Consider the following 24,281-nt stretch of genomic DNA (forward strand, 5'->3'; position numbering starts at 1 on the left):
AAGTTGGTGAGGTTGGGAACCGAACATTCTGATGTTTATTTCTCAATGAATACTGACTATGGGCCCATAGACTGGTAGAATTAAAGGGTTATATATATCTATTTTTACCACAGATGTGCTCTTCTGTGGATTTTCCCCTCCAATCAATCTGTGAATGATCACCGCAGTGTTAAAAGTGCACGCTCAAGCCAGCTGTAATGAGGAGGCCTTTAAGAGAATGTGAGAGGAATAGAGAGGCTCTGGAATCGCACGCCTCTCACCAAGTCTTTGAGCAAGTGTTGAAATAATTAGGGGGAAGAAAAAGAAATCTCTCGGCTTGTGCAAACTTCCTTTCCACCATAGCGGGAAAATAATAAAGAGAATGTCTGTGTGTGTGTGTGAGACAAAGGCAAGGAGACCCCCACAGTGCCGGGGTCTTCTCTTCCTGTCAGGAATATTCCTGCGGGGTTTCACATGACAAAATGTAGAAAGTTGTTTTGTCCCCATGCCTGTCACGATACACCCCATAACCAGAGTTGTGTGCGTGCATGTGTGTGTGTGTGTGTGTGTGTGTGTGTGTGTGCGTGGGTATGCGTGCGTGCGTGCGTGCGTGCGTGTGTGTGTGTGTGGGCGTGTGTGGGTGTGTGTGTGTGTGTGTGCGTGCGTGTGCTGGCATGTTGTCTCGCTGTCTTCCCTGTCAGCTCATAGCCTGGCACCTGCTCTCATGTTCCTAATTAGTCTCATTTAATTAATTATATTCCAGTGCTACATATCTCCTCTCCTCTACCGTTCCCGTGCACTTTCTTTCTTTCTGCACACTGTCTCCTCTCCTCTCGTCTCCAAACCCGTCCTCCTCCGTCGGCGCGGCGCTCCCATTCCGTTCTTTAAATGTAAAAGAATGTATGTTGTGTCTCTCCTCCTGCCTTGTGACATCTTGCATGTTAGCATGTTATGTTACAGTGGTACTGTTTGTGACAGGCCTTTCCAGAAGGAGGGCGATTCGTCGCTCTGTTTAACCACTTGAACCCCATATACTTAGCCGACCGGGGTCCCCCAGGGCTCTATACTTGATGCGCTAGTATTTCCCTCCACGCCAAATCTCTTCCCCAAAAAAGTGTGCGTTGCGACGCGGCGTGAGCTTCTGGATTGGCTATTTTTGCCGAATGTTATAGCTAGAGAATAGGGATGCTGGGGTTTAAGTGATTTTAAAGCGCTATACCGTCGTCAAAACAATCATATTATGTACAGTATGTGCCTCGTTGTGTATATTCACATCTTTGGCCATGTATCATACATGAACATAACTGAATAATTGGGTCAGTGATGGCTAAACATCATTGTGCAGTTAACAAGTTGTGGATGTTTGAATTTCATTTGAAATAAAACAATTCTCCTTGCACTGTTTTAGAATTTTCTAATCAATCTGCTCGTAAAAATGAGAACATAACTTGTGAACAGTGACCTTCTGCGTGTTGGATTATCTATCTCAGATGTTCATGCCGTACTGAAATGTTTCCTAGAAAACATATCACGTTATGCATGGGAAAATGGTCGTCAGTAATGTCCAGTATACCATGAGTCATAGTTGATGGGCTAAACATGCCAGACCCCCGGTATGGCCCTTTAATAAGCTATAGCCTACAGTGAAAAGTCACTGGTTTCATTATCATCCAATACAAAATATAAATCTATAATAAAAATATATATATATTATTTAAGATGACTCAATTATTATAGATGATGGAAGAATACTTCATGTTTTGTGGATCTCTTGATTAAACTAATCCAAGATGAAGTATGTTACTTGTGCAACGTGAAATTGAAGTACTGCTGTCATTTCAGTTCATTTGTGCGACGTGTTGCTATACCAACAACCAAGTGACTCACAGGCCTGACAGCCTCTTCAGTCCAGCAGGAAAACACATCTTAAGCCTGGAGACTAAACAGAAATGGAGAAAGCACTTTACCTGTGACAGTCGGCCTAAGCACCTCTTTCTTCTCTGTTAGCCTTTCTATTCCGTTTGTCAAGTTCACTTGGGTTGTATGCCTGTGTTGTCTATTAGGTGCGTTTACGCTGCGCTTAGCACTACAGTAAAACGGCTTTTCAAGAGTGGATAGTGTGTGGGGGGAAATTAAAAGGAGAACCAGTGGTAGAAAGTAACTAAGTATATTTAACCACTCAAGTATTGAGTAAATGTATTATTAACCTGTTAACCTACCAGCACATAAAGTCATTCAAATCGGCTCCACTTGCAGCTGCAATATTAATGTGATTATTATAATCCAATAATACAAGTATATTTGTATATTTAGTATATTTTGATGCTAATAATTCTGCACTTTTATAATGTTTAATACAGGACCTTTACTTGTAACGGCAATGGAGTATTTCTACATTGTGGTATTGCTACTTTTACTTAAATGTAGGGTTAGGGATTTACTTTGGTTAAAATAAGTGTTAAATAGCTCTATATTCTGATAGTACTCATTGCTATAGATTGTTTGTTCAGTAACAGGAGTCTACATGTCTCTAGAGCTCTTTCTAAACAGAAAATACATTTCCAGGTTTTTTTTTTCTTTCTCAATTTTATCCAATCAGCATAGAGATCTCAGTCAGGATAGAGATTAAACAAGTGCAGTTGGAAGTGATGACACAAATAAATGAGCAGACACAATTGGAACTGCACTATAAAAACTCTCTCCTGATTGGTTGACATTTTGTCACCTACTGTACCTGGAGAGACAGGGAGCCTCCTGTTACGGAACAAACACTATAGCAATGAGTACTATCAGAATATAGTGCTTTAAGCCTTTAGCAATAAACTTTTAGTTTTAACCAAAAAAATATCGCTTCCTACCCTTTATTTCTTCCACTACTGAGGAAAACAGGACTGAAAAACCCTGGCCTAGAGTAGTAACTTAAAATTGCGTGCTCTCCGTGGCGTTTCCTTTTTCTTTTCGCAACAGCTGACTTGTAAACACATACCGTGAAATAAAACCCAATTTTATATCCGACATCCGGGAAAAACGTCTTGACAATCGCGTGGCGGGGCCACGAAAGAAAGCCCTCGGTGAGTTACAGATGAGGGTGACAAAGCAAGTGACACGAGCGAGGGTGCCATCCAAAGTGCACCGTGAATTCATCCCGACGAACACCGCAGTGGAAAGAGCGTTGAGTTTCACTTCCTGATGTCGGGCAAGCGAGGCGTCGGTGCCAGGCGGAGGAGGAGGAGGAGGAGGCACAGCCTCCCAGCTAGCACCCCCCCCCCTCCCCCCGCTTGCCCGCCAGCCCATCCGTCCGTCCGTCCCGTTCCATGATGGTTTCCACAAGAGCATCCCAGCCCCACAGAAAAGATGGCGTTAATAATTCAGAGGCCCCAATGAACACCACCCAACACCACCCCACACCGCCACAATAGATGAGATCAAACTTTTGGCAGCGGCGCGGCGGCTCGGCAGCGCGAGGGCCTGATAGTGTTTCCCTGTGTAGTTTCGCCGTACGTTAACCATATGGACACCGTAATCACCCGTGGGATGATTCAGCAAATTCTTGATCTGGAGCCCAAAATCACACGACACCTTAATTAGGCTGGTGTTGATATCGCCCTTCACACCGCTAATTTGTCACCAGCCAACAAAACAGCTCCTGGCAAGCGCTCGTTTCTGGTGCGTTTTTGTCGACACCGTTGCGGAAACTGTGAGATGGAATGTGAGAGGTGACAAATATTGGAATTGTGTGGACAAAATGGCCCCCCATGACAGCCCAGGTAGTTACTTGGCAAAACGTTTCGCCGCGTCAGTGAAGGCTTTATACCTATATCATTTATCAATGGGCTGTAGTGTTATGACAGATTACACACTGAAATTCTCAGTGTTAGTTTAATAAAAAAGAGTTACAAATGGATATATTAACTGGGTAGATGACTCATGCATTAGGCATGTTGGATATCTGTCGCTGCCCAGGAAACCGTGTTTGTCCAAAGAAGAACCTGTGTTTCTATGGATCCAGTGTAGTTATTTAACCACAAGGTCTTGTTAAATATTTATAAAAACCCACAGACCCACTTTTCAACCTGGCGTGCCTATTTTTATGGAAGAAAATCCATTTTTCTAAAATAGCAAAAATCGAAGATCTACAAGCTCCTAGCAACACGTTGTGAGCTTGTAGATCGGCTATTTTTGATACTTTTGCTCGGCACTCATACGACGAAGAAGGGCATTAAAGTTATGGAAAATATACGTTGAAATATGGAGATACAAGGTTTCTGTCCGACAGCAACGATATACTCATACAGAGCTTATCCCATAGCCTGCATGGAGCAATAGTTCTGCTGAAGCAATGGCTGCTCTGTGTGCATCTGCAGGGATAAAAACTGAAAAAAAAAAGATTTTCAATTAGCCATTACTTAGTCGTACATACAGTACATACAGTATTATATCGTCACTGTCGGGCAGAAACCACGTATCTCCATTATTTCAACCTTTGTTTTTGTTCTTAGTGTAACAGTGTCAAGTATAGCAACAATACGATACGCTGTGAGCTTTGCTATTTCTGAACATTTCTGAAAGTAAAAGTGTCAGTGGGCTTCATAACTACTGAACCAATGAAAAGTATTATCGAGTGCTTCTGACTAAATAATAATTACATTTGACCCAAAGGAACCACAGGTTCTTTTTTTTCCGTTTCCTGAAAAGTAACGCTTTCAAATATACAAGGTTTCCACCGCGACAAGCGACGATGTGCATCCACGAATAAAGTATGCATGACTGTGTTTATTTGCAGTGAAATGCAAATCCCAATAAGGTGTAAATAATTGTTATCCCCCCCCCCCTCTCCGGGTAGGCGTGACCACCCCGAGTTGAAAAGGTCAGCCGTGTTCTGCACGCCCCGCTCCAAAGTGGTTTATTAGCATCCCCGACGACATATTCAAGAGATCGTCTGGGTACATAATTACCTGGTTAAAGTACAGATGAACGCCGTATTTGGGGGAGAAGGCAAGGTTGGTTGGATATTGGCTTTGTCTCCATTAACCTGGAGCGCGGTGTTAAAGGATCTGTTTGTGGAGAGGAAATGACAGCGGGTCTGGCTGACGGGGCCGGACCGGGAGACAGTTAAAGGCCCCCCTCTCGCTGCATAGGATAATTAATAAATAAAATACCAGGGGAGCCCCCGCCATGCCTGCCTCTATGACAGGGGCTGTCTCCAGCGCGCTAAAGCATTAAATGACCAATTTCTGTCAGACTAACTTCCACCACCACGCTCTCCCTCTCTCTCTCTCTCTCTCTCTCTCTCTCTCGTTTCGCTCTCGCTCTCCGTTACTTCCCCTCTCATCTAGCACTATACTCTCCATCCCAGCTCACCCTCTCTCTCTCGCCGTATCTCCCTCTCTCTCTCTCTCTCTCTCTCTCTCTCTCTCTCTCTCCCTCTTCTCCCTCGCTTGCTCCCTCGTTTTACCAAAGTGGGGCTACTTTGCTCTCTCTGCACCGAGTTTTTCAGCGACTGATGGCTCTAGTTCATTTCTAGCTGAATTAATTGGTCCCTGAATGAATTGTGTTGACAGGGCAATTCATCATGTGTTTGGCCTGACAGTGACTGGGTGTCGGGTGGGGGAGGAGGAGGAGGAGGTGGTGGTGGAGGCGTGTGTGTGTGTGAGCGTGTGTGTGTGTGTGTGTGTGTGTGGGGTGAAGCTGCGTGGGGAGCGAGCTCGGCTGAGGGAGGAGAAGGAGGGAGGGAGGGAGGTGGGGGTTGATGATTCTGGCCTCCCTGCCTCCCCCCCTCCTTCCATTTCTCCCCTCCCTCCCTCTCTCCCTCTCTCTCTCCCTCCCTCCATCCTATTAGAGCCACAGCAGGATGGAGTTGGATGCTCCTTGTTTCAGAGCTCCATGGTTTAACCCAAACAGTTCCTCTGTGCTCTGCGGCGCGTCTCAAACAAAACACCCCCCCCCCCTTGAGGCCCTTGAGTTTGTCACCCTGCAGCAGAAGATCTCCACTTGAACGGGGCAGCCAGGTCAGTGCCGCCATGTTTGAGACATTTTGGCCTTTCGACCCCAATACCCCCTCCTCCACCCCCAACGCTCACACACTTCCGTCTCCTCTGCAATCGCCCCCCCCCCAGCCCCCCCCAAATCCCCCAGTCTCCCACGCACCAGCACCACACACCCATACAAACACACATGCACATAAAATAAAACAGCCACCCTCTCAGCCCTCTCACACAGTGACATAATCAGGTAGTCAGGCATGTTGCTGTGGGATGGCTCAGGGTAGAGGACAGAGTACAGCAACTTGCAATGGGCCTGGTATACAAGATGCACTACACCACAAAGTCAATGACGTCCACAATCACAGCACCAGAGGGAGCTCCACAAATCACGTTCAACCCATATTTGGCTCTAACAAGGGTTTGTTCTACTGCTATGCCACAAAAATGTGGAATGCCCTACCAACAGTCATAAAAACATTTGAATCCTTACTCTCCTTCAAAACCGCTCTAAAAGAGCACTTACAGGTGGCTTCAATTCAGAACTCAAAGTCAAAGCCGAACCCCCCCCCCCCCCCCCCCCCAACTGCTTACTACATATTTATTTTTATTCGATTTCTACTCGTTCATGTGATGTTTTGCATAGTACAGTAATGTATATTTATCTGTCATTAAATGTTTCGATGAATTGAGCAAGGTACCCTAATGGAAACAAGCCAAAGTGCTTTTTGGGGTTTAAAATCCTCTTATAGGCCTTGTATTGAATTGTACTTCACTGTGCTTGTCTTTGCAAACTGTTGCCTTTGCAAAATAAAGTATTCAATGAATCAATTCAATCAATCAATTGTATTGGTGCTTATTTAGACTACAATTGTCACTGCTAGCGATAATTTAGCAGCTGAAGGAAAACACTGTAAGTCTGAGATAATGTGATCTTTTACTAGAGCGTGTATAGTTGGCAGGTGATGTCTGGGTTGAGAAGTGGAGGATTTGCACTCTTCCAGCTAAAGCTGCTCATTATTCTAATTGTGTGGACTATATGGAAACTATGTAAAACATCCCTTGAGCTGCAGCATAGAGAGAAAGAGCCTCCTTAGACGGCGTTGAGTCAATCAGTGCTCACTCATTAGAAACATCACAAAGTCATGTTTGCTGTCATCTGGACGCTCTTACTTGAAAACGACCTCGTAATCGCTTCAGTCACGGAACCAGACTTGAACCCCTCGATTCACCCACTGCACCGTGGATAATTTATTTGCGTGACTTATTTCCACGAGGACGGACGCATGGACATATACAGTAGTCACAAACCCACACAGCGGCGACACATTGCAAGCAATGTGTCGCAGTAATATTAACTAACGTACTGTCATGTTAATTTTCAAAGCCTGTCTTTTGGAGCAGGTTGATGAACACTTAAGGGGTGAGGTGCCCTTGGTCAGAGATATTGTACACTGATGTTAATAAAGAATGAATGAGCAGCCTCATTTCTATATAGTACAGTAGATACATACTGTATAGATTATCACCCGGGCAATCATTGTGTTTAATCACAGCCCTTTATTCAATGAGAAAATAGCATTAGATCAAGACTTCGCTAGTTTTTCCTCTACACCAAATCTAGTCGCCGAAAATAGCTGATCTATAAGCTCAACATGACTTTTTGCTGCAATGTTGACCCCAGAATGGGGACATACAGGGTTCATGTGGGTTAACGAGGAACTGCCCCAACAAACAAGATGGTAGTCCTGCTGAGATTTCCCAGCAGCGCGGGGAGGGAGTTGGCTGAACAACACGGCCTCGCCATTATGCAGCCATTCTGTGAACCGTCGAAGGTCGATGTGTTTTGGTTCCTCTGCTGCCGGATAAACTCCACAGTGTCTCCTCAGCTGTGAATTCTACCAAACCATCCACAGCACAAGTGTTTTGGAGGAGCAAAAGTCTCGTCTTGTCTGTGTTTGACATGTTGAGTTCCTTCAGCAGCGAGGGTTGCTTGCCTTCCATGACAGTTCAGGCGTGCAGTGACATTTTAGCTCTACACTGATTGGCCTGCTGCTGTATTATCCCTAAGGCTGATATGGCTTTAGATTGCACTGATTAGTCCACTGTCATCCCTTATCACCCCCTAACATAGGTTATTTAAGTCTATGTTATGTGCAGTATATACGCATATATATATATATATATATATATATATATATATATATATACATATGTCATTATATAAATATATAAAACGACTCATAGTTCTTCATTCACACCATATCAACAGCTCCTCTCATTAACCAGCCCACTTACAGCCTCACATTTATACCACTTGACTGCTGGAACACTGTGTTATCGCCTCCTCTTTCCTAGAAGAGCGAAATATTCATTCGGATTATTAACAAAGAGTTAATGAAGACGGCATCGTAAACAATACCGCTGTCCGCCCGCCCACCCCGCCCGCCCCGCCCCCCCCCCCCCCCCCCCCCCCCCCCCGGCCACCGCCGCCGCAGCCACTAATTAAAGCAGCCACTAATGAGGGCTTGTTGATTGACACGGCCGGGGTTGGCCTCTCCCCTCGGCTCCGGCGTCAGCTATGACAGCCACATGATGAGGCTGATGACAGCCTCCCCATGCAGGCGGTATGACAAGACGTCAGCGGCCAGACCACCGACACTCGCCTCCGTCTCTCTCTCTCTCTCTAGCCCACCGCAACACAACCCGTTCTCTCTCACATGACACCTCAGGACTATACCAGGAGTCTCCCTCTCTCTCCGATACCAATCGATGGAACATTTGCAACACGACACAAAGCCATGATTATGTTTGTGTAACGCTGCCATGGTACTCTGTGCTGTGAACACCTCAGCTGTTGAGCGCTTGACGCTGTTGTTGTCACTGGTGGTGCTGCATGGCATTGGTTCTCAAAGTGGTCCAGGGCAGGGGTCCTTGGGGGGGGGGGGGGGGGGTTCCAGGGGGTCCCCACAGGGGGTCCCCAGCTGAATGTGCTAATACAGCATCACAATCATGTTAACTATTTATACGTTGGCTATTCAAATAGCAGATGTACAAGCTCACAGATAGTGGCATGAATGTAAGCTTTGCTGACTAGAAGAAAGTAGAATTTCTTGTGTTTAAGCACTTTCAACCAGGCCGTAACTATTTTGGGCATGTCGTCATAGGTGAAAAATCTCAAAAATTGTCAAGGTCAAAAATTGCGGATCTTCAAGTCCACAATGTGTCGTTATGACACGTTGTGAGCTTGTAGATCAGCTATTTTCACCATGACAGTATCATCCAACGAAGTATAAAAAAGTGGTTAGCATCTTTTACTTTTCCAGTACACTATGCCATGGAAGAAGAAATACTCAAAAACTGCAAGGCATTCCAGTACCAGTCGGCACTGGAACTAACAATTATCTTGAATTTTGGTAAAAAAAAAAAAAAAAGGTCATAGTAGTAATAAATGTAAAAAAAAATAGCTTAATACTTTATGTCTGCACAACAGTCAAAAACATAACTTTTAATTGCATAGTATGCAACAAAGAAAACATTCATTCCATTTTGGTGAAGTTGTAAATCAAACCTATTAGAAATGTTTAAATGATACATCGCCAAAATGATCACTTACCAAAATGGAATTTGATACATTTTCTGTTGATCTGTCGAAGCGATTATTGGACTACTGTAATGGTTTCACCTCTACTTCTCATCATGTATTGAACCTTGTGAAGGCCTCTCTAGCCGTGGCGCATCACCAGCCCAAGTTGACAATGAGGCTGAAGTGTTTCAGTAAATCTTATGGCGGGGGGATAGGGGGGGCCCACGGCCCCCCGGGGGCAGGCGAGGGGCCCCTCTGTATGGGGTTTGAGGAGCCGCGAGGATGACAGGTGCTTTTCGTAATGCCTTGCCGATGAGAGCCAATCAGCGGGCTCGATTTCTGCTGCAGCGTGTTTCTCCTCTCCTGTTGTTGTCATCTGGCCCGCTAAAGTAAAGATGAGCTTGACTGACAGATGCATCCGGGTTCACACTTTATTGCTTTCTACCAGAGAGCGAGATATGCCAATTTAGACAGGGGAGTGACAAAAAGTTCCCGTCTAAATGGAATAATTTTACCACTGGGAATTCTCAGCTGGTGGAAGGCGGAGAGACTGTGTGTGTGTGCGTATGCGTGTGCGTGTGCGCGTGTGTGTGTGTGTGTGTGTGTGTGTGTGTGCTCGCCCGCCTTTTAACAAGGCCTGAATGACAAACACATAGGACAGTTAGAGGGGCTGACAGAAACAGCAGCTCTTGATGCTTCATGGGGGATCTATGAAATAAACAATAGGCAGAGAGGAAGCCGGAGAGCTGAATTACAACGTTTTGGAGAGAGAGAGAGGAGAGACGCTACAGCACACTGAAACAACGGCATCATTAAATGTACCTCGATGCAGCCCTGCATTCATTCTACACTACCCTCCCCTTTCTCTCTGTCTCTCTCTCTCTCTCTCTCAATTCATTTCAATTCTATAATGCTTTATTAGCATATATGTTGCAAAGAAGGTTACTATAGTGAAACAGAATAATCAGAAGTAAAACAAAATATATATTAAAAGGAATTAGATAAACTGGTACGGTAGAAATAGTGGTAACAGGACAATAGTAATGAGAATAGTTTTGTGTTTTGTTCTCTCTCTCTCTCTCTTTCTCAATCCCTTTCTCTCTTTTCTCTTAACCCATTAAGACCTGGAACGCATCTGTGTCACTTTAGATTTCTTTGGCTAGAGTGCCCGCTATGAGCTTGTAGATCTGCTATTTTTGAAAAATCTTGAAAAAATATTTTTCAGATTGTTTTTTCCAAAAAACTGATTTAGAAAACATTTTTAAGAATCGGCCTCACGTCTTAATCACACACACACACACTCACACTCACACTCACACTCACACTCACACTCACTCACTCACTCACTCACTCACTCTTAGTATTTACACTTTGTCCGGTTTAGTTTAAAAGGACTGTCGTGGTGAAGTTTTAATTCCCAAAGTGTTTATCATGTTTCAGTGGTTGTGATACAGTAGATTTGTAAGTGTAGCAACATTAGCATGGAATCTATAAGAACCTGGCTTAAAAACGTTACTAAATTGACATTACACAATGACATATGTCGGTACAGTTACAGTATGGGCACGCGTGCGTGCGCACACACACACACACACACACACACACACACACACACACACGCACATGCACACAGTTGTACACCTGTCATGTATTTCATATTTCGTCTCTGTCGGGTGGAAACCTCACATGTCCAAAACTGTTACTTTTTCAGATTCAAGTTAAAAAATCGCAAAAGTAGCAGATCTACAAGCTCGGATCCACTTTCGATGCTTTTGTGTGACGCTGTAGTATATGATCAAGTAGGGCGTTAATTTACGAAAAAACGCGAAAAGTAAAAAAATATGGAGATAAGAGGTTTCTGCCCGACAACAACGATTTGATGCTGTAGTGTGTAGACACATACGGGTGGTTCCTGTAGTCAGCCGGTGTTCGTAAAACTAAACATTAACACCCAGGCTGGCAGCAGGCAGTGCAGGCCGCGCACAGAAACCTTGAACTCTGAATCATTTTCTTATGGGGTTAATAATGAGGCGACACAGAGTCCAACGACTGACATATAAAAGAATTTATTTCTCATGTGCACAAAAAGAATTGGAACAGAATTGGAACAGAACGATGATTGAGGCCACGAGGCATTTTTTTTTCTTATAGATTTTCATCAGAAATCCTTTTTCGCGTCCATGACACGTCTCCTGTATCATCTTTACAACAGTGCGAGACCCATTTCTTTCTTCAGCCGGTGGAGCTCAGACTATCTAAAGCACTGTCCTCTCTCTCTCTCTCTCTCTCTCTCTCTTTGTCTCTCCGTCCCTCTTAAATGAAGGTGGGTCGCCCTCTAAACGCCGGTGTGTGTCTCATTTTCCCGATATGTTGAGCTACATGTAGACAGAAATAGGCAAATCCCAAGTGCAACTTGTAGAGGATAGCTTCTCCTCCTCCTCCCAAAACAGTGTCTGCAGTCTGTGTGTGTGTGTCTCAGTTCACTGGTGTCTGCACAGCAGCAAGTGACAGTAAAAGAGGGGAACTAGGGTGATATACTTTTGCTTGTGTGTTGTTGAGTTAAAAGTAAACTTCTTCTCGGATGCCCTTTTTTTATGCTCGAGTGTTATACTGGTGGGTTTGGGGGGGGAGAGAGAGAGAGGGAGACAGAGAGAGACAGAGGAGGGAGGGAGAGAGAGAGACAGAGAGAGAGAACAGAGAGAGAGAGGGAAAGGAGTGAAGGCCTAATTTGTGCTCCATCGTACGATGGTGTTGCGCGGCGAAAATAGCAGACATACAAGCTCACTATTTTCTGCGTGCAATACCGCTTTACGACAAAGTACAAACGGGGCTCGGAGAGTGAATGCGTGTGTCTGTACATGGCGGGACAGATGAGGGTCAGTTGAGTGAACGTAATGATGACGATGAACTCCTATAACAGCAAAGCAGACAACATCTTTGATCGTTGCCAAGGACTTGAGTTCAATGTCAAAGGGAACATAATGGAGCAGGACATAGAAAATTCAGACTGAGTGTACAGCAGAAAACCGTTACAAGTTGGTGGTCTAATACTGTACAAACTTTTTAGACTTTTACAGTACGTATATACGTTTTTGCCCATCGTTCCTTTTCAGGAAGCGTGGGGGCGGGGATTATTATTTATTCTGAGCCCAACAAACAAAAGAGGAATACAGAAAGCCATTTAACTCATTGCATAGTGACATAAAACATGGACGCAAAAATAAAAAAGGCAAAACCTCAAAAAACATACCGACAACTTTATGTGATGTTAGCATCAGGGCGGTGCGCTATCGTACATAGGTACGTACTATAGACACGCGTCATACAGCAGTTGTGTGCATTTTCGACACAACAAAACATTGAGACACAAAATGTAATGGAAATCTTTCAGTCTTTATATCTACAAAGGGAGCCAGTACATTAGTGTGATACTGTAACGGTGTGTGTGTGTGTGATCTTATTTACAGAGAGGAATGGTCACATTATACACAAATCATTCTACAAAGCAGCATTTGTTGCAAATGAATTTCACCTTTTACCATTACAGTTATTATATGCATTTATGTCTTGTTTGCCTGTTAACCACACACATGTTCAGTGTTGACTACTTATTTTTTTTAAAGATAATACTGCTTTCTTTATGCACATATACTGTATACTGTAAATAAAATATTAAATATCAAACTAAGTCTTTGGCAAATGTAGTAAAAAGTACATTCACAAAATATTTTTCCAGAAGCAAAACCAATGAATGCTTTGTCTCTCAGTAACCCTCTGGAGTGCTGAACTTGGTTAAAAGGAGGTGGTGGATATCTGTTGTTGTAAAGGCAAATATTAATTAATGTTCGTAAAAGACAAGTTTGTAAGGCAATTTTTGAAGCCACTCAACATGTGAAGCTTGCTCTCATGTAGGCATCTGATGGTTGGACTACGTTGTTGAATGTTGTACTGAAGGGATCAGGTTATATAGCCCTACTGTATACAGTAGGACTATGGCTTATAAACACTTGTACTCTTGGATGCATCGTTTCACTGTAGGAAAAGATGCTGACCATGACATTATTTGTCTTTTTATATTTGTACAGATATGCAACAGCGTTTTTTTTTTTTTTTTTTTGTATGATATTGTAGCTTGACGGGTGTTAATTATAACTTAAAACAGTACGAATGTGAATGTACCCATTTAAATCAAATAACCTCAGGCTATAGTGCAAAACAAAGAGCAAAGACGACCATGCATGATCAAGGGCATGACGGGAAAAATGACAAAGAAATGTGACAGAAACGGAAAACAAAAAAAAATTGTAGATATTTTTAGTTTTTTTTTGTTGTTTTGTTTTAGTTTTTTTTTTTTACAATAGAAAATTAAAATAATAAAATAATAATTTAAAGTATTTTAAATTCTGGCAAGACCATTTTTGAGATCTGGGGTCTGCGTGTTTTCAATACCTTTTTGTGTCATCACTTTAAAAATGATTTACATTTTGTACATCTGATTGTTTTGCCACAGGGAGCGTGATGTTGCCATCGGTAAACGTTGCAGCACATGCTAATGTTTTATCCTTTAATGTAGGTGGGGGGGGGGGGGGGGTACTGGACAATGTGGGGCGGGGGGTTAGAGGAAAACGTACAGTAGAAGCACCAAAATGCAGCCCACCCTGCGTTAAGTCCAGGATCTCAGAGCTGGGAGAAGGGTCCCTCACAACACTATACCTGCATCAGTCCTCCTGACTCTATGCACAGCAGCCATAGTGTGAGGAAATTCCCAGGTGTTGCCAATGATACTAATGAAGGCTCTGTTCTCATATTGTGCATGTTGGCTCACTGGAAACACTTTGCTGCACCAGTGGGTCTAAAATTGGGGTTCCAAATGGCCCCCTTACGGATGTGGGTTCCATTCGTACACTCTCAGAGTTATGGGGGATCGTGGAAATGTAAAAGTCTGAGAACCACTGTGCTACTCTAAATGGAACAGAGCCTTCATTAGTATCATTGGTAACACCTGTGAAGGAAGTGACAATATGGCCGCTGTGCATTAACCAAATGAACCCTATAGCATCCCTGTTCCGGAGCCAATATTCGATGAAAATAGCCGATCTACAAGCTCACAATGCACACGCATATGACCCTCTGTACGAGGGTGCCCAGTATAGAGCCCTGGGGTACTCCGGTCAATGAAATAGGGTTTAAGTGGTTAAGGCTGGTTCATACGCATTGCACAAGGGTGTCGCTTGCCTAAAAGAACCAGTCTTTGTCGCGAGTCCCGCGACCCGTCGCCAGCCTGTCGATCCGTTCCTTTCGGCAAGCGACGCCGTTTGTTCTACGTATATAAATCAGGCGTTAAAGGATTCTCGTCTCCCCGGGACTTTTCTTTGTATAAGCAGAACAAAATACTGCATTTCGCGATGTTAAAGGAATGTGACGTTCCAATGAAGAGAACACAACAACAACAAGAACAACAACGGCAACAAATAAAAATAACAAAACAATAAAAACTCACATTTTTTTTTGTTTTCACTCGGGGTTTTTTCACACCGTTTTTTTTTTTCTCTTCTTCTTCTCCGTCCGTCAATTTATATTTTATAATATATATATTTATATAATCTCTTAAAAGTCATTCTGGAAATGTTCAGGCCTGTGAGGGTTCTGGGAGGTGGTGGTGTTGATGATGGTGGTGTGGTGGTTGTGTTGGGTCTTGATGGTTTTAGTTCTGAACGCCCAGAGGAGGGGGGGGGACCCTCTCGACCCAAAACAGCGTCGTGTGCTGAAGCTGAACTTATAGGCGTGGCCGCCGACCGACTCAACCGACCGACGGCGCGTCACTCCTCCTCCGTACGGTGGAACATACGTGGGCGTTTTTTTTCCGGAGGATTCCCTTCCTTCGCGCTGCTTCCCTTCTCGCTCGCTCGGTGGGTGTGTCTCTCTCTCTCTCTCTCTCTCTCTCTCTCAGACGGGGGCGACGTAGTGGAGGCCCAAGCCGTGGCCCTGCAGTTTGAGCCGCTCTCCATAGTGACTCCTAGTGGCGGTCGTAGGCAGCTGCAGCAGTGGGTGGGGCTGAGCCACGGGACGCGGCACTATAATAATAAGGGGAACCTGAAAGTTAACAGAAGAACGGACCGTTGGAACCCACGAGGTCAAACAACCACATAGTGTACAGAGACTAATAATGGCTCGCAAATGGTTCATTAAAAGGCTCCATGGTACGGTTGGCTCCATGGTACGGTTCCATGAAGAACCATAACCTCCTAAAGAACCATTTTCTTTTGTGATTGGTTCTCCATGGTTCTAGAGAAGTTTTTTTGAAGAACCATTTGTTTATGTCCCTTTAATTAGTCTTTATAGAACCTTAATGTTTCTATTAAACACATTTTGTTTTTATGAACCTTGGTCTGAAAGGTTCTTTCCGGAACCAATTATGGTTCTTCTTTGGCATCACTCTTAAAACCAGTTTCAGCTCCAGGTGGAACTTTTATTTTTCTGTGTGTAGTTCATGCGTTCAGCATATTGTCGAGCATGGAGACTACAGCACATCCTGTAAGAACACGCCGTGTAGATGTTTTGAACCTGTCTTATTATCGTTGATAAAACCACAGAATGAGGGCTGTAATGTTGTTTTACGATGCATTCAAATACAAGATTTGGAGAATTTGTTTTCAGTTTGAATTTATATGCTGACGACAGGGTCACTTACTTAGTAATGCTGGATTGCTGAACCGCCATGCTTCGTTGTAGGTGGTGTACTGTGGATGTGAGTAAGGGTTTCCGGAAAAGTCCCCTCCTAGAAGGCAAATCAATAAGGGCAAACATTAACAAAGAGATATAGCCTGGCGGTGGACGGAAATGACTGACACTTTTCATGTAATATTAGGCACTAAATGAACGCCTTTTCCAACCAGGTGTAAAAAAAAAAAAGAAAAAAGAAACGCACTTCACACTTCTTTTTCCCCCCCGTTCGTGCCGTTAATTACATTTCTGTGCCACTGAGCAAAGCTTAAACAACATTGTCGCACAACAATGTTTAAAAATACAATGTGCTTTTGTGCCCGGTCGTTTTCCACACTGACTCTCCTTGGCGGTCCACTGTAGGTGGATAGATTGGTCTATTAATCCTCTCTTAGCCTTCAGGTTCTTCTCCTCTATTCTCTCCTGCAGTGTGGGGCTTCAGTACCCTTTTCCTGCTTTTAACCGATGACGCTTCGCTTCAAAAGTCCCTAATGGATTCCCCCCCGACTCTCATTCTCTCTCTCTCTCTCTCTCTCTCTCTCTCTCTCTCTCTCTCTCTCTCTCTGTACAGTACGTGTCCCGGCGGTTGAGGGCAGGAGGGCTGAGGCGGTCGGTGGTGTCAGTGAGCAATGCTGTGGGTCTCGCACGTTTCTTTCTTTTTATGAGACAATAAAGGCTGGGTTTTATATGAAGCTGCTGAGGAATGGCCTTTGCTTTAACAGTGTTTGGGGCCAGTCACTAAATCTTAGTCGTTCGCCCACCGGGTGAAAAGGAGAAGAAAAAAAAAGAAAGAAAAGAAAACAGAAAACAGCTAGGGAGCCATGGATTAAGAGCATCTTCATGTAGTGTGTGAGTGTGTATGCTATTGCTACGTGTGTGCATAGCTTGAGTAAACTGTGTGTGTGTGTGTGTGTGTGTGTGTGTGTGTGTGTGTGTGTGTGTGTGTGTGTGTGTGTGTGTGTGTGTGTGTGTGTGTGTGTGTGTGTGTGTGTGTGTGTGTGTGTGTGTGTGTGTGTGTGTGTGTGTGTGTGTGTGTGTGTGAGTGTGTGTGAGAGAGAGAGAGTCTCTGAGTGTTTGGAAAAATAGCAAAATACCGGTAGCAAATGATAAAATTCATATATATATATATATATATATACACTACTGTATATCAGAGGTTCTCAAAGTGGGGCCCAGGGACCTTGAGGGGGTTCCAAATGGACCCTTACAGGTCTGTAACACTCTCAGAGGCATCCTTGAAATAAAAAAACTAAATTGTGAACCATTGTACTATTCGGTATATATATATAATTATGTTTGTGATTTGATTTCAGCTTTTACCGGTGTGTTCTACTAGATTGTTGCTGTTAAACGCCCCTGACTGTAAACGTCACACATGTGCCTTGATTACAGGTGAACGATCCTGGTCCGTTATGTGAGTGAGTGAAGTTACTGTATGTTTCCGTGTGTTGACTTGGTTCCAGCGGGTCCCCAACAAAATGGGGGTCCCCAGCAAAACGAGGAACAGCTTATTTTATACTTTTGGCCTTTCAAAAAAAGCTGAAAAATCTTGACACATTTTGAATAATTTTGAGACAAGTCTTCTCTTGTGGCGGTCCCTGGCACAAAATCCCTTCAGATGGGGGTTCCGTGGGCCTAATACATTTAAATGTATGGGTCCTTGATGTTTTGAGAGCCACTGCTGTAAACACCACACGTCTGCTTTGATTACAGGTGAACGGATCCTGCTCCGCGGTGTGTGTGAGCGAGTGAGTCAGTGAGTGAAGTGACTGTGTATGTTTTCTTGTTTGCCGCAGACGGCCTCTAAACACAGACTGGCAGCTATAGCATCCACCCCGGCTGGTCCTGTGTAACCCGAGACTCATCCCTGAGAGAGATAGTGATTTAAATATTTACAGGCCCTCCACGCCGGCTGTGTTTTGACCCTTAACTGTTTGCTGTGAACCTGAACTGCAGGTTAAGTAGAGGGGAAAGAGATACGCTCGGCAGCCCTGGGTGTCCGGGGAGGCGAGGGGAAGAGCAGTGTTTATCGACGGGTTCCGCCGAGAGCAGGCGCCACGTGGACACGGCGAGGGTAATGAGCGCGGGGAGCTGGAGTGGAACTGAGAGGAACTGTCCTATCTCATGGCCACTGATTGTGGTGATCGCCTATCGAGCCCGTCTAATGTCCCCCGTCCGCAGATGCTAACCACACGCTAACCGCACTCTAACAAAGCTATAACAAGCTTTATACTTCCAAGTCCCTTCGGGGGGGGGGGGGGTCAGAGGCACGAGCCAAGCTTTAGAAAGGTTTGTTCTTTCACCCTCCCCCTGGGTCAATAGTCAGCATTTATTGTTGTTGGTGTGTGTGTGTGTGTGTGTGTGTGTGTGTGTAAACAATAGCATGAATGCATCATGCGTACTGTACCATAAGAATGCTGTAATAATGCATATGTAAGGGTTACATATGCATTTTTGCTAACCACCCGCTAACCGCACTCTTAACGAAGCTATAACAAGCTTTACGGCGTCCTAGAAAAGCACCTCTTTTAGGTTAGTTCCTGTTTGACTTTGAATGACCTCAGTGGCCGGTTGGTTGCAAAAAGCATCTTCAAGTTGAGATTTCTCTTAAAAATGCATTCAAGGTTTCCACGTCTAGTTCATAATGGCAGTTGCGTGCAATCGGCTGCAGGTATTTCTTTTTTTTAATATGATCAATTGGAAGGGACTTTACCCACTGAAAACATAATGAGCTAAACTAAAATGAAGTGCATCGTAAAAAGAAAAAGCAGTAATGTCACTTACCAGGAACCATGCCAGCGAGGGTGGAGGTGGGGTAGCTGCCCTGTCCTGTGGGGGGCACATGAGGAGGGTAGCCGGGTAGGGTCGTACTGGCCATGTCTCGACCTGAAAGCACCAAGGTGGGAAACTGTTACAAAGGTGTTCTGTTACCAGTGGTGGAAAGTAACTAAGCACATTTACTCAAGTACTGTACCAAAACTGGAACATCTCGGTTCCAAATATTGTACTTTTACTCCACTACATTTATTTGCAAAGTGGGCCGCGAGGCTTATTCCCTCGGTAGAATTGTCATCTTCCTGGGTTTGGAATACCGGGACATCACATAAATCACTGGTTCCCAACCTTTTCTGGATCAGGACCCACTTGAAAATCTTTGATTACCTTTTACATTAATTATTTTTATATCAATATTATATTATTAAAAATCTTGGTTATCTGGGGGCCCACTTGCGATATCCTCACGAACCACCAGTGGGCCCCGGACCACAAGTTGGGAATCGCCGACATAAATGTTATGGATTGCAACTTTAAAACACTGCAGTGTCAGCAACGTGCATCGTAGCAAACGTTCGCTTGTTTTCCCATGAGCCCCATGATGCAAACAGTCATCTTTGAAAGGGTTAAAAGTGAAAGCAGTTAGTCGTTTACACCCTGGCTTTATGATGCATGAAATAAACTTGGGAAAACCCCCCCCAGCATCAACTAATGTGCGCGGAAATATAGCAGATCTGCAAGCTCACATGTGCATTGCGATGCGTAATGCGTTGCAAGCTCGCGGATCAGCTATTTACAGCAAGCGACACCATTGTATGACACAATATAAATCAGGCTTAAGGAATGCTTTGGTTGACTCTGTCCCGTCTTAACAAAAGGCTGTCATTTGCTATCATACTTCGTGAATGTTCAGCAGGAAAACATGAAACATCTTTGCTTTAACATTCCATCATGAGATTGTTCATAACATTATATCAAAAATGTTAGAGGTAATAACTGCAGTGAATAGCAGGAGTAGAGAAGACAAGCTAACACTGTAGCACTTCATGTCTGACACAGTTACACAGCCTGATCTCACTGCAGATATAGTTATTCAAGTATGATAAGTATAGAATATTGAATGATCAAATGTGGACCATGTGAAGTCAAACCGACAGTGTTTTGACATTATGTTCATCTTAAACCAAACCATAACCGTAACCAAACCTACAGTGCCTAACCTTAAAGTTGAGATGAGATGCAAAATGCCATTTTCACCATTTTAGATCACATCCCTGATCACAATGTTTACCTACTTAACAATATATGGCACCAAAAAAAATCAATTTCTTTATAATCTTATAATACACAATAATGTTTTCTTCCTGTACATCAAAATATGTATGCTTACAGTACATAGGCTTGAACCAACCCATTTCAAATTCAACATTCAAATCCATTTCCTGTCAGACAACCTGGCCTTTCATCTGGACTTCAACGGAAAACGTATCGAAGTTAAACTAAACCTTGGATGTGCAAAACATTCCAGAACTATGCGATGAGTTGACGAAAGTCTTTCGTAACTTTATGCTACGAATTTGTGGCCAGTCTGCTAGTATACGAACCCTAGATAGAACACACTGTGGTATCATTATAGTGCAATGTAAAGGTTAAAACCATAAACATGACCCAATCTCCAGCAAACACACACACACACACACACACAGATGCGCGTCAACAACTCATAAGTTAACAGTTCATAAGTTAAATCCAACCAGTTCTATGGATGTCCTGAATCAGCCAGTGATGAGGCTGACAGCCACAGAGCAGCAGAGCAGTGAGAGCCCATGCACAGAGTTCATCATTCAGCGGTATAATTGATAGTGACGGCATCGGGCCTGGCTGGATCAAGGGGTTACGTCGGACAGAACAGAGCAGTACAACACACAACACAACACAGCCCTCAAACACCCAACCACAGGCCTAGTATGTGCCTCCAACCCTCTCTTGGCCTCCTCTCTGGCCCCCAGGACCTGGGCTCCATCACGAGGCTGGAGAGGCCCGGACGCCATTGTTAGTTTAAAAAAAGGCCAAGCAGAGGGTCAGCGTTGGAGAAAAAGCGCAGCGGAAAGAAAGGGGGGAGAGAGAGAGAGAGACAGAGAGAGACAGAGAGAGAGAGAGAGAAGTCGCCATTAATGAGGAGCAAGCCGTCAGCTGTGCACCGGTGTACATAACAGTACAGGGCAAACCATGACGGGATTTTACGGCTTTTCTTTACCACAGAAGAGCCGGCCCGCTTTGATCCGATATAAACAAGGAAATGACCCCTCCCGCCCCTCCCCCCAGCATGGAATAAATTATTTGAAAGAGAAATGAAAGAGGAAGTAATCATTCGTTGCTGTCGGGCAGAAACCTTTTATGTCCATATTTGTACTTTTTGTGTTTTTTTTCGTAAATTAACACCCTACTTGATCATACTACAGCGTCACACACACTCATCAAAAGTAGGAGGTCCACAAGCTCGAAAAGCGGTTTTGAGCTTGTAGATCTGCTCCTCTTGCAATTTTTTTATTTGAGTCACTGGAAAGTAACAGTTTTGGAGGTTTCCGCCCGACGGAGACAAATTCATAGAGATAGAATAAATAGAATGACTGAGCTGTGATTCGAGTCTATAGTCAACGGTCGGGGGGCGGGGGTGGGCCTTCTGTACCTGCTATAAAGGGCTGGCCGGCATACTGGCGGTAGCGGGGGCCATGGTGGGCATGCACAGGGTAGCTGGGAGTACAGGCGTCTACTGAAAGGCCGGACTGGTGGTGGGGCAAGATGTCAGCTAGAGCACAGTCCCCCAGAGAGGAGGAGGAGGGGGTGAAGGGGGCAAAGGACGCCTCATGGGGCTCTCGCTTTACACACATGGAGGACAGGTGGGATGGATGGTGGTGGTGGTGGTCTGCCAGGTGGAAGAGAGAGCAAAACAAAATGTAATGTAGAAAGAAGTGTGACCCCCTTTGCATTCATGTTGACTGACTGACTCACTGACTGGATCACTCACTCACTCACTCACTCGCTCACTCGCTCGCTCACTCACTCACTCACTCACTCACTCACTCAGTCATTCCCTCGCTCGCTCGCTCACTCACTCACTCACTCACTCATTCCCTCGCTCGCTCGCTCGCTCACTCACTCACTCACTCACTCACTCACTCACTCACTCACTCACTCACTCATTCCCTCGCTCGCTCACTCACTCACTCACTCACTCACTCACTCACACTCAGACAGAAAAACAGAGGTTGGATGGATGTGTGTTTTTTTTTGTAGTGAACAAACAAGTCAACAGGACAGTAAGAACCCAAAATACAGCAAACGGAGGTGAAGGCAGCAGGGTAGCGATGTGTCAGCTACTTGGCCGGGCTCTAACACAACACAGCAATAAAAATACTGAGACAGGACACAACACTCCCATTGCCGATTTGTGGTACTGTATTGTATGAGCACAGCTACACTAAAAGGTTACCTTTGGGGCTATAAGTCCACATATATTGAAGGATGGGGAACTCAGGGAGTGTACACAGTATGTAGTTTTTACTTTAAAGTGGATAAACTATTTGTTCCTGAGGTTATTTATGTTCCTGATGTAATTCACCCTTAACACAAACTCCATTTCTTACAGGGATTTCTTGTCTTTGACTGCGATATGACTTTAACATCGTTCATAGAAACCCTAAACAGATAGGAAGCCTTAAACAGTTCCTTTGCTCATTCGCATAACTAATAATAATAATCTCATGAGCACTCAACGGTAATTCATTCAACTAAATGGAAACATACACCAGTGAAATGCTACAAAAAAACAAAAACAAATTGCGCCCGATCAATCAAGCTCAAATGCGCAAAAGATTTCCCAGAGGTTTTGTGAAAACAAACACTAATAATCTCGCGGCGGTATTCCCTCAACAAAATCACACACAAACAAGCGAGCAGCCGGACCCGCTGGATCGCTTCAAAACTCAGACCTTGATCTAATTTGGCTCATGAGTCTTGGCATCTTTTCTCTCACCGTTTTTTCTTCCTTTTTTTTTTTTTTTGCCGGTGAAACCTAAAGCAATCAATGTGAGCTCTGTCTCTGGCCCTCGCCACGTCTGCCTGTGGAGGCTGCTCTGAACGCCAGGGCCTGCGGGGAGAGATGCCTCTTTCCCGACACTATGATAGCCTCATTAGTTGCGTCCCCCGCCATTGTTGTTTTACAACAGGACTGTGTGTCGAGATTCCTCATTAAGATAAAGGCTGTTCTATGGAGGAGGAGGAGGAGGGGGGGGGGGGGTTGCAATCCTGTCATCCCTGTGAACCTAATGCCAGGCAATCGAGCAACTTAACTGACCCCTTTCCCATAGAAATATTCTCCCCACCCTTTCTCTCTCTCTCTCTCTCTCTCTCTCTGTGACAGCTGTAGATTTAAATAAAAACATCTCTTAATTGACACATCTACCCTCGTCGCACAGGAGACCACATACATTGCTTTAAACGTAAGCGCTGAACGTACAAAGCCTTTCACGATCCAAAGCAGAAACTTTTAGGATAAGGCCCCCCCGGTGTATGATGCCAGACGTCTGTGCCTGGAGTCAGTATATGCTCCTCGCAAAGCCTCGTGCTTTCACAGTGCCTGAGCAACCATTGTCAAACAGACAGGAGGTTACGGAGGCAACAACAACCGACGCAAACGCGGGGCGTTCAAGACCACTGAACTCTGAAACTAATCAGACGTGCTGTTGCTTATTGTCCTGGAGACGAGGCAGGAGCCCAGGGTAGCACGGAGGCTGTCAAATCACAGGGCTCCTGATGATGGAGATGAAAGATAAACTCGGGGCTCCTCGGGGACTGCGCTCTTTCCACCGCCAAACGCTTTGCTTTCTCCGAGAGATAGCGGAGACGGACGCTATAGAGTTCTCCAGCATCCTGTCTCCTCCTCTCCCTCCACTGCTGATATACCAGCAGCCCTCAGATCCCATCAAGCATAGAAATGGACCGTAGAGAAGAACCCGCAACAGTGCTTTTAAATGACGTGTCCGGAGATATAGCTGCAGTACCACCGCCTTCTCAGAGTGAAGCCTTCCTCACGCTGTAGTTCTGAACTCTCAAACAAACGCGGAGAAAGTTCAGTGTGGAGGACTCCCTCCGTTAACAGCTCTTCTGTTATTGTTTCTAAGCGTGCTTTTCAATCAGTCAAAACTTTTAAAAAAATAGATCTACGACGTTCAAGC

General features: G+C 44.5%; 1 protein-coding gene across 2 annotated transcripts in view; it reads right to left on the reverse strand.

Moving 5' to 3' along the window:
* Positions 1–15,562: 15,562 nt before the first annotated feature.
* pax2a (paired box 2a) overlaps positions 15,563–24,281 on the reverse strand; it is a gene marked incomplete at both ends in the record, with an annotated part of 40,737 nt that continues 32,018 nt past the window's right edge. For both annotated transcript variants that reach the window (XM_084076479.1, XM_084076478.1), the window contains 3 exons: positions 15,563–15,639; positions 16,238–16,324; positions 19,054–19,155. In XM_084076479.1, coding sequence (XP_083932605.1) covers positions 15,563–15,639; positions 16,238–16,324; positions 19,054–19,155 — 266 coding nt within the window. The remainder of the gene's footprint in view (positions 15,640–16,237; positions 16,325–19,053; positions 19,156–24,281) is intronic.

This window comes from Gymnoscopelus microlampas (assembly GCF_963454915.1).
Source record: "Gymnoscopelus microlampas genome assembly, chromosome: 13".
Lineage (NCBI taxonomy): Eukaryota > Metazoa > Chordata > Actinopteri > Myctophiformes > Myctophidae > Gymnoscopelus > Gymnoscopelus microlampas.